Genomic DNA, 13,898 nt, shown 5'->3' with positions numbered 1-13,898 from the left:
TGCTGGAAGGTTTGTGTCCTACATGGAAATAAGGAGCAGCCTTCCTCAGAGCATTGACTGTGGGCCCTGACTGTGCGAAGTATTTACATAATTATCTCATCTAATGAGCAACTGACAAGACTCTCCATCAAATGAGAGTGTGGCTTCCCTGGGGGTCAGAACTGTTTCTTCATCCCTGATCCACCCAATATCGGCCCCGTGCCCATCGTCCCCTCCTCCCTGTGAGAAGAGCCCAGGCAAAGTCTGGGGGTAGGGATGGGTGCCACGATTTGGCGCTTGTGTGAGCAAAGAAAGGAGTAAGGAAAGAAGAGAATCCAACAATTAGATGGAACAAAAGGCAGAGTGGGACTCACAGTTCTCAGGAGCGGGTACACCAAGGGCTGTAAAAGCACACAGAACGATGTGCCATCTCCCTCATAATTGAAGAAATACAAACAGAACGAATGAGATACTGTGTCTCATCTATCAGAGTCATAAAAATCTCTAAAGTCTGTCAACCCTGTCTTGGCAAGGCGATGGGAAACTGCTCGCTCAGATTTTGTTGGTGGGGAGAGAACAACTCAACCTCTCCAAAGGGCAATTGGCCACTACCTTTCAAAAATTACAAATGCAGATGCCCTTTGACCTACCAGTTCTGCCTCTAGACATTATCCTACAGAAATACTTGCACATGTGCAGAATAACATGCATCTAACTCTAGTACTTTGGCCACCTCATGCGAAGAGTTGACTCATTGGAAAAGACTCTGATGCTGGGAGGGATTGGGGGCAGGAGGAGAAGGGGACGACAGAGGATGAGATGGCTGGATGGCATCACTGACTCGATGGACGTGAGTCTGAGTGAACTCCGGGAGTTGGTGATGGACAGGGAGGCCTAGCGTGCTGCGATTCACGGGGTCGCAAAGAGTCGGACACGATTGAGCGACTGAACTGAACTGAGATTATTCTCTGCAGCATGACTCCAGTTAGGGAGGACGTGGAACAACCGGCATAGCCACCAACAGAGGACAGCTTGGATAAAGAACGGCCCATCCACAGAATGGGGTGCTATGCTGCTCTAGAGAATGAGGACCACTCTACGGTATGAAACAACTTTTGAGGTGTATTATTAAGTGAAGAAAACCAAGGTGCAAAGCAGTAAGTATCATGTGCAAGCATGTGCGTTAAAGGCGTAAAGGTAAGAATTCATGGTCAGACATGTGGCATGCACATAATGAAGCCAGAATGATGCAGAAGAAACCAACGATTTCCTGCGCAAGGGAGGAGATGACCGGAGGACTGCTGGACAGGTACAGGGTGAGAGGTAGGGTTTTCATGATGGATGATAAGTAAATGGATATGGTGTACATAATAAATGTATTATTTAATTCAAAACTTAGATGAACAAAAGTTTGAAATAACAAAAGAGGAAAAGAAAGAAATGGAGGACTTTTTAATCAGACACAACAGACAGGCCCTGCCAACATCGCTCCTCAGCTCCCTGGATGAGAGGCACAGGTGGTCCCCACCATCCCCAATCCCTGCCCCCGGGGAGCCACAGGCCTTCTCCCCAGCAAGCACTTCCACCTATCTGCCCTTGGAGGTTCCCTCTGAGAGAGCCACCAAGATGTGTGTGCGGGAGCCTGAATAGCAGGGCCCCCGCCACACCACAGGCCAGCGCGACCTCTGGCCCTAGAAGCACCCAGAAGCCTTCCACCCCTGCCTCCTCTCCCCACACCGAGCTCCCTTCTCCCCCTCCTCCTTCTCCTCCTCTTATCTGTGTCTTTTTTTTTTTTTTTTTTAACTCTCCTTCCCTTCATGACAGAAGGCATTTGGCCATCTGTATCAAACACTCAAAAATAAGCATGCCCTCTGACCTGGTTCTAGAAACTTCCCTATGAAAAGGCAGAGTGTGGACAAAGATTCCTATACACTGATGTTCCTCACAGAGTTGTTCATGAAAGAGGGAAATTCCAAAAAAAAAGAAATCCAAAAATAGTTTAAATGTCATGTTATATTCGTTTAATGAAATATTATAGCAGATAGCAAAAATTTATTTCAAAGGCTATTTAATAACCTAAGGAAAGTTAGACAACAAACGCAGTTTACCAAACCACGTATATATAGTTGACTTATTCTGGCAGTGGTTACTGTAAGTGAATTCTGTAAGTGAATACTGAAGCATTGCTCCCAAGGGAAACACAGGGTTAGGGGCCTGCAAGCCTCTGTCACAACATTTTTTTGGTCAACTGACCAGTAACTTTGTTTTATGTGTGCTTCTGTTTCAAGACACCTTTCTCATTATATTAATATACTGTGGGTTTATTAACACTGAACTCACAGCCAACAACACTTTAACTCAGGCCTGAACAAAACTTACCAAATACGTGGTTCTCCATGGGGCACCTCACAGTCTCCTTACACTGAGAAACACCAGGCAGCATTTCAGCACTACACTTGGGAGCCACTGTAAACGCGGACATCACCAGCGAAAAAAAAAACCCCAAAACGCAAAAACAAAAAATGACACCGAATAGACCAGGAAAAAACACATTACAGGATGAGCGCTGAAACACGCAAGGGAGCACAGCGTCCGGCTCAGCTGGCAGCACGCGCCTCAGCCAAATCGAACTGTCCGGAGCTCTGCACATGATGACCAAAGCACTGCAAGGACTGGCTTGGGGATTACAAACAAATTTTAGCAAGTAGGCAAATCTGCAAACAGACTCTGTGAATAACGAAGACAGACTGTATGCTGAATCCAACTGTATCGTGAATCCAATTTTTTTCCAGTGGGGCAGGGTGGTGAGGGCAATGGACGGGGAGAGGGGTTGGCGTGCCAGATGGAAGGCGTGAGAGCGGCAGGAAACATAAACAAACGTGAATAGTCCTCATCTCCAAGGTGGCGCACAGTACAGAAATATGAGGCATTGCTTTTCATTCTCCTTGCTTTCTGTGATTTTTTTTCTTTTTTTTTTACGATTAATAAGTTTTATTCTTGAAAAAAAAAAGTTGCTTCAAAGCCTCCCACTCTGCCTTCCAAGCACCTCCCCTGTCTTTTCCCCACACCATGAAGAAGTGTGATGCGTGCGTGAGAGGATGCACCACACACACACCCTTCTAGCCCCTCGGTAGCACGGCCAAGCCAGGTACGGTTCGCAGCCTAGATAACAGCGACACCAAGTGTCCATAAGAGGAAATGCAAAGAGGGCCAGGCCAGGGCGACACAGGGAACAAATCCCCAGGACAACTGAATCGGATGTAATGAGAAGAAGCGACACACCAGGCCAAAGAGAGGGACGGGTAGGATGAGACTGGAGATAAGGGCAGCAGAGAGAGTAGGGGAGACCACGAAGAGGTGGCTGGGGCAGACAGTGGCGGACACAGAGGCCTAGGGACCACACCAACCAGCCTGACATATTCCCTTGCCTGGGCCAGGTCCCCACCCCATCACCACCACCCTTCCCCAGCCCAGACATCTGTACCTTCCTAGAAAAAGCCCCAGGGACAGCCAAGGGCATCTCAGAACAGAAGAGACCTAGGGAGGTGAAGGCGCTGCAAGGAGCCAGGTGCAGCTAGGAGCCTCAGAGCGCTGAGATTCAGCTTCAAGGAAAGCCACTGAACTGAAGGCAGGCCAGTCTTGGTTCTAGTCATCATCACAGCACCCCACTATGTTGGGAATGTGGAAGAAAAACACATGTCTTGAGACATGACTTTCCTATCTCTCAAGTTGGGAAAACTAATTCTGGTCCTTGGAGTTCAGTGTCCAGCCAAACTGCCTGCTTCCTTCCTGCCTTCATTCATCTCATCACAGTCCCTCTAAGGCCAGGTACAGGGCATCAGACTCTGAGCCAAAGCCCAAACCAAAACTGCACTTGTGTAAGACCCACAGCGAGCATTTGTAGCCCAGTGTGAATGAGTTTAAAATTCGTGTTCCCTCTCTCACAGACATTTCCCATGAGCCCTGCATTAGCCTGGGTTGGAGGAGCAGCTCGAAGGCAGGAGGGGTCACATATCCAGCACCATAGTGACTGATTTTAACACACTGAATTAATAAGTATGAAGGAGCATATTAACACTCAAAGGGGAAGAAGGGAGGAGAAGTTCTTCTTTACAAAAAAAAAAATGCTAATAAAGAGAGAAGGAATGATAATGAGGGAATCACCCCTCTGCAACCCCCAGTGAATGACTAATTCGGGCAAGGAGGTCAGTGGCTAGGTTGCCCATTAGGTAAGAGGTTGTTGAGAAACAGGATATCAGCAGACTGAGATTGTGCCCACAGATTACCTGCAAAGTACAAAGCGGAGTGTGTGCTTTGACAAGGGAGAGACCTGGAGACATCACCTTAACCGAGTAACCAGCGATGGGACATGCTGACATTCTGTTTCCTGTTGTGATGCAAATGCAATGTACGAAACCTCACCTATGATGTGTTCCTGCCAAAATAGTTCATTTGAATTTAATCTGGTCCGAGACCTAACTTCGAAATACAGGGGCCAGAAAAACAAGTTAAGCAAAACCAGAAGGAAATGGTGGGACAAACCCAGGGCATGGACAAATGGCTCGTGCTCTTCAAAGATGCAATCTCATGGGCTGAGAAAAATGGGAGGGGAGATGGGAGTAAGGTTGTTACAGAAGATACCAATGCAGAGCATAAATTCCAGTTGGGTCTTAGATTGGAACAAAATTAAACCAGCTCTGAAAGACATTTGGGGGATAATCAAAGATATTTATATGAGCCAATATCTGACAAGAATAGAAAATAACTGCTAATTTCCTAGGTGTGGTAATGTTATTGTGGTTACAAAGAATTTTCTTTTTCTCAGGAGATGTATGCTGAAGCCTTTAGAGGCAAAGTGTGTAACTACGTTTCAAATGATTCAGTCAGGTGGTGTGGCGGGGATATCCATATACATAGAGAGAAAGTAAATGCAGCAAAACATTCACAATTGTTTCATCTAAGTGGAGGCTGTACCAGTGGGTAAATGTTCATTGAACAGTTTTCCAAATTTTGTGGTTTTAAATAATTTTAAAAAATGCTTCAATAAAGCATCTAATATTGATACATAGTAAAATAAAATAAAAAGCTAGACAGATAAGCACCAAACATAAATCTTGTATGATGCTTTACCGGTGATGTTATTTACTTTTTCCTGTAGTTTTCAAAATTCCTTAATAAATGTGTGCATCAATAATAAAAGAAGAAAGAAAACAAAATAAGGGAGGCGGAGGGTGGTGGTATCAGGTAGCAGGCAGAGGAAATAAGCTTATCCAAGGCCTTTCTCCTTTCTGAAATCAACCTGGACCTCAGCAATTGGTCCCCTGACCTCAAAGGTCCTTTGTTGGTGGGATGGGCAGGCAGACCCTCCTTGTTTCCAAAATGAACGTAAGAATAGATTAACTGAAAAGGAAGACTGCAAAGTGCTGTGTGAATGGGAGCGCACACCACCTCCATCATCACCCTCGCTTTTAGCGTTTGTTGTTAAGCTTGTAAAGGCTCCCCTAACTGTCCTACAACGCCTGCCTGTATGCCCGCTCCCCGCCTCTGCCTCCGGAGCAAAGCACAGCTGGCTGCAGGCGCGAGCCCTCGCGCTTGGTCCTCAGCCCTTCTGCTCTGCCCGCCCGTTTCCAATGGTGGGACCCGGGAGCCCAGCGGAGTGGGGTTCCGGGAGCCGGGGCGGAGGCCGAGCCCTCCGGAAATGTCATTCTCCCCCATTTCCAGTATTTCCACCACAGTCTCTGCTCTGAGGTTGTAGAGTAAGCGCGATCGGGCTGTTTCCCGAGGAACAGATGCTAACGAACAACCTAAAGCAATGGAAAACGGACTTAAAGAGAGCAGTGCCTAAGGCCGCGTAGAGCCCCGAGGGCTGAATTAACACAGCAAGCCTGTGTGGGTGACGGAAGCTGGATCTTGAACGATGCAGCACATTTTGCGGGGAGGAAGACCAAGAAGGAGCCAGGAGTGCACAGGCCCGGGGAAAGGCTAGAGGCGTGACCGCAGGGCAGACGAGAAGACACACGCGCACGTGCGGGCTGTGCGGTTTGTACCCGAAGCTGAGCGCGGCGAGCGAGCCAGTGGCGCTGAAACCGGCTCGACTCCGCCCTCCGAGCGGGCTGCAGGGCCGCGTCCGCCCAGGAGGGGGCGCGATGCTCCGCACTCGCACAAAGACTGTACAAGCTAATATTGGCCATGGAGATGAGGCCAGAAAGTTCGGCTGGGTGAGCTCTGGTCAACCAGGTTATGCGGTTTGAACTTCATTTTACAGACAGGGCTGTCTTTTACACTAAATATGCTGGTGGATTTCTACGGCGAGAACCCGGACGAGAGAACGGAGGCAAGGCTGTTGTGTGGCCCGGGGGAGAGATGACAGTGGCTAGGGGCATGGAGAGAGGAAAAGAGCTCGGGATCTTTAAAGGCAAAAGCTAGCAGTGGGATCTTGATGTAGAGAGGTCAAAAAAAGAGGGAAGAATCAAGGCAGGCCCGCATTTTCTGCCTTTGATGGTGGTACTGGTAAAGACAGTAGTTTCTGGAAGTGGGGCGGTATAGGCAGAAAATGACGCCTTTACAGGGCGAGCGGGAGGTGGGTGGGCAGCACAGAGATGTGCAAAGGCACAGGGAGTTCCGGAGCTGAAGGGAAGGCTCAGAGTTAAACACAGCTGTGGATTCCTCTGTGAGAGGCGATGACTGAAGCCTGGGAGCAGCTGAGGCTGTCAGGGAGAGAAGTGCAATGGAGGAAAGAGTCCCAGCAGAAGTCAAGAGGGACAGGAGCCACAGCCCCGCTCTGGGCAGGAAGGAAGAGAGGTATGTGATCCCCAGGACCCCCACCAGAGTGGCCTTACTCCACTCAACTCCTGGCACAACTTTCTAAAAATAATCATTATGGTTTTACTGCATATTTTTTGTTTCCCTATCATTGTGCCTTCACATCTGGTTTGCTTTACTTACTATTGCCTAATTTCCCCCAAATATTCCTGTCTCTATCCACCATCCCTGTGTCCCCTCCGTGTCCATCCACACCTGTCTGTCTGTCTCACACACGTGGGCAGACCTGCGTGTGTGCACGTTAGCCCCAGAGAGCTGGGCCTGCGTGTCTCACCCCGTGTCCCGTGATCAGTGCCCCCACTCCCCACGCACACAGCCTCCCACGGCAGGCCCTGTGCACCCCGAACTCTGTGCTGCACGGCAGGACGGTGCCCAGCACCCATCCACAGAGACGCCAGCTGCCACCCTCCCGCAAGTCCTCTTGTTTACTTGCTTCTTACCATTTTCCCTGCAAAGCTGACTTCCACAAAGGGATCCACCAAGTTCTTCTTGTTACTGTCAAAGCCAAAGATCTGCCTCACGTTGTCCATCACGGCATCGTCCACTGAGGAGAAAGACATGCTGAGCACTGCCTGCTGCTCTCCATCTTCAAAACCCCCACTTCCCACTTGTGTCTCCCGACAGTCTGGGGACTCCCCAAGAGGCCACGGGCCCCTCAGCCCAGGGTTCTAGGGAAGGAGGACCATCTCCAAACAGCAGCTCCTGAAGGCACTGTGCTGCTCCTTTGCCCAGCTTCCAGAGAAAGATTGGACGTTGTTATTGTAATATCCCATTACTAGTGCCTGTCTGACATTTTCCCTTATATCCATTAGCTCAGTGATTTTCCTGAAGGTAACCAATAAGTCAATTCTGTTTTGTTTTGTTTTTTTAATTTAATCTATGCTGCTTCAAACCAATGTTTTACTAATTACCTGTATTTTTACATATGTATTTATAGATGATAGATGTGTATATGCACGTATGTGTGTATACATATATATGCTCTGTATAATGGTACGTATGTATATGAAGGGCTTCCCTGGTGGCTCAGATGGTTAAGAATCTGTCTGCCATGCAGCAGACCCAGGTTCAATCCCTGGGTTGGGAAGATCCCCTGGAGAAGGAAACGGCAACCCACTCCAGTATTCTTGCCTGGAAAATTCCATGGACAGAGGAGCCTGGCGGGCTACAGTCTAGGGGGTTGCAAAGAGTCAGATACAACTGACTGACTAGCAAATTCGTGTACATGAATGAGAAAATGAGAGAAGGGGACACTTAACAACTGTATACCTGCCAATGTCTGCCTACATGAATACAACAGTTAACAAATATTTAGCAAATGTTTATGTTCTATTTACCCATGTATTCTTTTCTTATTTATATTTAAACAACACTGCAGACAACTAAACATCATCATCCCCTTCACCTGAGCAAAGCAGACATTTGTTTCCCCAGCCCCCTTTGGAAGCTCCCCAGCCTCACTTCTGCATAGTGTCAACCAACAAATGCAGAATGTTCTAAACATGTATTTTAATCCCATTACTTATTTAAAGGGTTTCCCCACGATTTTGGTTCAATTAAACATGTACAGAAGGAACCCATTTATTGGTGTCATTAGTCAAAGCAGAAACCCTCAAACAATTAGCTTCATGCAAAACTTGTAAACGGGGACCCAAGGAGTCCCTGACTACGTGTTCTCTTGGACTCAGCTAGCAACAGCGCCTGGTATAATTCTGCTAATGCACGCTCCAAAATGGCGGCTCATAGCCTGCAGCGAGAAAACCACCAGGAGCCTTTTAAAACTGCCGGTGGGTGAGCCCCACCTGAAACCAAGCCAATCTGAAACACTGGGGGAAGGGCCCAGCATCTGCACTTCCTTAAAGCTCCAGAGGTGATTTAATGTACAGTCTGGGTTGACCCCCACGGCTCCAGAATATTGAGCATAACTCCCCCAGCATGCACTGAGCACACAGAGCAGGGCTAGCACAGGGTTCGCCACTGTGAGAAGCCAGGCAGTGGCCACCGTAGCCTTCCTGGGGTGATGAAGGCTCGGCCACAGCTACGGTGACCCGCTGTCCCAGTTTATCAGGGAAGGAGGAGCTTCCTGGGATGTGGGACTTCCAGTGCTGAAACCAGGACAGTCCCAGGCAAACTGGACACCCAGGAGTCTCCACTCAGTGGAGACACTGAGCCCTTCTAACATTTCAGCAACTGCTTCCCCAGCCAGGGGCTGCCAGTCTTCAGCCGGGGGCTTCCTAGAGGAGGGAAGGAGAATCGGTGGGAGCCAGGCATAAGCACACAACAGAATGGAAATGGTGCTGATGCTTTTCAGCATCAGGAAATGGTGCAGGAGACTGCTTTTCCCCTAAGAACAGTCCCCACACCCTTGGGAAACCTAGAGAGGGTGTGAGGCTTCCCCAGACAGCAGAGCAGAAGGGAAGCTGGGCTGGCACAGATCTAGCAAACCCTTGGGTGCAGAAGCCAGGCCAGGAGGAGGCAGGGAGGGAGCCGGGGGCCAGCCCCTCCCTCTCCTTCCTGCAGGGACCTGAGGCAGCCCAGCCCAGGGTCCCAGCGTGCATTAGCAGAATTATACCAGGCGCTGTTGCTAGCTGAGAGAACAAGTAGTCGGGGACTCCTTGGGTCCCTGTTTACAAGTTTTGCATGAAGCTAATTGAGGGTTTCTGCTTTGACTAATGACACCAATAAATGGGTTCCTTCTGTACATGTTTAATTGAACCAAAATCGTGGGGAAACCCTCTAAATAAGTAATGGGATTAAAATACAGGTATAGAACATTCTGCATTTGTTAGTTGAAACTATGCTCTCCCCTAACGTGAGCCAAGAATATGGTGCATGGAGCGGTCCAGCAGCCAGACCAGGCCTAGGAGATGCTGAACCGGACCTAGGGACCGCTAGTACTCTGAGGACTGCCTGCATCTCTGTGACTTCACCAGCATTGATATTACTTCTCATTAATTCTGGCTGCTTTTCTCCTAAGAACAGTCTAGAGAGGGTGTGAGGCTTGCCCAGACAGCAGAGCAGAAGGGAAGCTGGGCTGGCACAGATCTAGCAGATCCTTGGGTGCAGAAGCCAGGCCAGGAGGAGGCAGGGAGGGAGCCAGGGGCCAGCCCCTCCCTCTCCTTCCTGCAGGGATCTGAGGCGGCCTAGCCCAGGGTCCCCCCGTCACAGTCACCCAGCAAGGGCCCCACACTCACTCTGTGGCAAGTCCTCGGCCCTGAAGACCTTCAGACAGAAGTGCGCTCCACGGAGGGCCACGCCGATCGGCCTAAGCAGGTTGCTTTCGATGTCCTCCTTGTCTTCAGAGGGGTCTTTTCTCTCCAACTACAATACAACCAAATCGGACTACTTAATGAGTCCCCAAGCACAGCGTTTTCCCTTCCTCTTCTGGGAGCTCGACCAACACACTTAAACAGTGCATCTTGAAGACAGGCAGATTTCATCCTGCCCACTCGTAGCCTGTGATCTGCAGCAGGTTCCTTAGCCTGAGACTCAGCTTCATCTGGACAGTGGAGACAATGACACTGACCTCCCAGGCTCTGGGAGGGTCGACTTCAATAATGTGTCAGTGCACGTGTCACCAGCAGGCACTCAAGAACCACATCTCCTTCCCAACCCGCCCATTAAAAATAGCGCAGAAGTGGCAGCCGTCAAGGCTGGCCACCGTCTTCAGTAACGTCTGTCCCTTCACCTGACCAGTATTTATTTAACAACTAAGAAGTGTCAGCCTCCTGCGGGGGGTGAGGGATGTAGCAGTAGATAAGCTGGACAGAGGTCCTGCCTGCGTGGCACTCACCATTTCACAGTGAAAGACACCTTTAAGCAAATGACTGCAACAGCATGTGCTGAGTGTTTTGATTAGAACAGTAATAATAAAAATAATATATATTGATTTTATACATGCTCTCATTTAATTCTGACAGCAAGCCCCATGAGCAGTGGGTCTCGAACTTGGCTGTACATTAGAAACAGGAGAGTCAGTGTCTTGTGGACTACTGCTGCACATTCCAACTAAAACACGGGTTCTGGTTCAACAGGTCTGGGGTGGAGCCCAAGCCTCTGCATTCCAACAAGTGCCCAAGTGATGTCCATGCTGCAGGGGGCCAGGGCCTAGAATACCCCACTTTACAGATAAGCTGGATGAGAGTTCACAGAGGTTGGATGCAGAACTGGGGCGGGGGGGGGTGGGATTTAGGGAGAACGGAGCAAGAGGGCTGGTAACTATGGACACTGGGGGAGGGAACAGTGTTGGTGGTAGCCCAGCATTGAGACCTGGATGATGGATCCAGGCAGAGGCACCAACTGCGCAGAGCAAGGGCTGACGTGCAGTTTGAGGAACAAAAGATCCACCTGCTGCACTTGGGCAGCTGAGGGGCAGATGATAGAGGAGAGGTGGCCCAAGGCCATGCCCAGCAGTCCACTCCTTGCAAAGCTGCCTGGACCATCCTCACTCCGTCTGCATGTAGAAACCGGCTTCAGAATCCCTGCAGCCAAATTCTCCATCCCAGAGTGCCTCGTGTCACACAAGAGCCCGGGAAGGAGCTGTTAATAGCTCTACACTTTCTTCAGCTCACATGGGAAGAAAATGATCCCCTCCTCTGCTTTCAGTCATCCACACCACTGTTCGTTCCCACAGGCCACGATCACTGATCGAGCACCTGTTGTGTCCAAGACCTGTACTAGGCGAGAGGGGAGATAAAAGGGTCCATATTTACTATATTCTCCCTGACCTCAACAAACTGAGTCTCAGTGACAGAGACGGACACAACAGCTAACCAAACTAACGAAACATGGGGTGGTGACCGAAAGGAAAGATCCATCAGTTTCCCTGGAGGACAAGGCAGCCATTGTGGAGGAAGTAGCATCTGGACTGGGTCTTGAAGAACAAAGTGACTTTTGGTCAACAGAGGCAGAGAAGGCCTTCCGACAGGTGGAAAGACAAGGACGGAAGTACACTCTGGAAAGGGTCACACTGACTGGCGTGGCCACAGCACGGAGTCCATGCAGGTGCACACCAGCAAGTGGCCCTGCGAAATCAGCCGGAGGCCAAATGCTAATGGCCTTGAGTGTGATGCTGAGGATTCTGGACTTCATCCCGAAAGTAACTGGCAGGCAGGGTGGGTCACTGGAAGATTTTTAAGAGGAGACTCACGTGATTTGTGCATGCATACATGCTAAGTCACTTTAGTCGCATCCAACTCTGCGACTCCATAGACCATAGCCCACCAAGCTCCTCTGTCCATGGGATTCTCCAGGCAAGAATATTGGAGTGGGTTGCCACGCCCTTCTCCAGGGGATCTTCCCAACCTAGGGATCGAACCTGTGTCTCTTATGTCTCTTGCATTGGCAGGTAGGTTCTTTACCAGTCGTGCCACCTGGGAAGCCCATCATGTGATTGTACCTGGGTTTAAAGAAGGTGACTTTGGTGGTAATGTGGAGGCTAACTAGATTCACAGCGGCTGAACCACATCTTTATTCACAGGAAGGCCCAGATAAGATATGTGAGAGCCTGACCTTGGTCTCTGGTCTTGGGATTGGAAAGAGGAGAAGCATGCAGCGTGATCGTCACACCAACGAGACTGGCCAACTGTGTGCATCTTGACTTCCAGGTTTGGACTGAGGGATGAGGAAGGGTGTTCAGGGCTCTGACCTGGGGGACCAAGGGGACGATTGCCACTTCCCAAGATATCACCTAACATAGGAGTGGTCACCAAATGATACTGGGTTCCCATGGTGAAGTCAGAGGGGCCAAAGGGACGTGTTCATGTGCTTTGTTACAGGAAACTGAAACCGAGCATCTGGAGCTGCGAGGATCCAGGCTGGAGGTGAGCAATTTAGGAGCCCAGGTGGACAGAGACGGGCTCCTCCACAGACAGACAAATACGCTGCAAAATCTGGCTGAGGCCAGATTGTCATGGGCCTTGAATGTCATGTCAAAGGCACAGCAGAGAGGCAGGCAGTGAAATCCTATTGAGCTGCTGAATTTGAAGAATCCAGTTTTTTAAAAAAAGGAAAAGAATGAGGGGAGTCATAGATGCTGAAGGAGGAGAGAGTTTCAGGTAAGACATGCCTCTGGAATCAAACACTGTGGAGCAGCAGATCAGATTAATGAGAGAAGAGCTCCCGGGACTTGGCAATGGGTGGGCTTAGGCAAGTGGTTCAGGGAAGGAGGTGATGGGAGGCACACTGAACCAATGAAGGAGCGAGCAGCTGGTGAAGGACTGGAGAAAGGGGACGTGGGGTCCTCTCAAGAGTTAGGTAGCCTTGAGGATGGCTGAAAGGACGAGGAAAACAACTTGGACAGGAGAGGTGAAAGCAAGGGTATTCTGAGATTAGGAAATCTGGAGCCTCGTTCAGACCAGAGGACAGGAGCCAGAGAAGAGGCAGAACAGACTGAACAAGAAAGCCGGCAGGGCTCAAGCACATGCAAGGGAGGTGGGGAGAGGGAGAGGGAAGGAAGAGGAACTTCAGCCCTCACGTCTCTGCCACTGTGCAACTCTGCCTCTCTAAGGGGAGCGGAGGCCGGAGCTTAGGAAAAACCAGAAAGTTAGGAAACAGCCACCATGGAGAATGGGATAAGAAGCAAACATCACCCAAGTAAAAGAAGAGGTGGACAGCACTTCCAGGTGACTTCTGCCACCAAAGCTGACCAAAGGGTGGTGTGGACAGTATGTCATGGGGAGGGTGGGGAACACGGAGATACAGCAGCAAACCCCAGGGCTAGCGAGCACCAAGCGAGAGAGAGGATGGGAGCCGGGCACCAGGCTGCAGGAGGCAGCTGATGGGCGGGGAAACAGACAGGGGTCAGGGCTGTAACCTCAGTGAGGAAGAACCACTCACTGAGGGTGAGGGAGGGAAGGAGGCAGAAAGGAACTGCTGGCGAGAGGGATTTCTCAGCTCAAGGGCTTAAAGAAGGTAAGATCAGACGTTGACGGCTCATCAGGGAGGACACACTGGTCTCGGAACAATGGCAAACAAGGAAACCTGCCAGCAAGGACCCTCCTGCCCCAGGGGTAGGTAACAGTCCAGGAGACCAGAAGGAGGGAAATAACCAGAGAGGCGGGTTTCAGAGAAGAAGGCAGTGCTGAAGTTGGGAAGCT

The 13,898-nt window shown here is 49.9% G+C and overlaps 1 protein-coding gene across 16 annotated transcripts in view; it reads right to left on the bottom strand.

Annotated features, from left to right (window-relative positions):
* The window catches only part of DYSF (dysferlin), a 225,314-nt gene that overhangs the window by 143,754 nt on the left and 67,662 nt on the right, over nucleotides 1-13,898 (bottom strand). For all 16 annotated transcript variants that reach the window (XM_070379785.1, XM_070379787.1, XM_070379790.1 and 13 more), the window contains 2 exons: nucleotides 9,996-10,122; nucleotides 7,242-7,345 (listed from right to left, as the gene is read on the bottom strand). In XM_070379785.1, coding sequence (XP_070235886.1) covers nucleotides 7,242-7,345; nucleotides 9,996-10,122 — 231 coding nt within the window. The remainder of the gene's footprint in view (nucleotides 1-7,241; nucleotides 7,346-9,995; nucleotides 10,123-13,898) is intronic.

This window comes from Bos mutus, chromosome 11 (genome assembly GCF_027580195.1).
Source record: "Bos mutus isolate GX-2022 chromosome 11, NWIPB_WYAK_1.1, whole genome shotgun sequence".
NCBI classification, from domain to species: domain Eukaryota; kingdom Metazoa; phylum Chordata; class Mammalia; order Artiodactyla; family Bovidae; genus Bos; species Bos mutus.
Note: the sequence above shows the minus strand (reverse complement) of the source record. Positions and strands in the feature narration are given on the sequence as shown.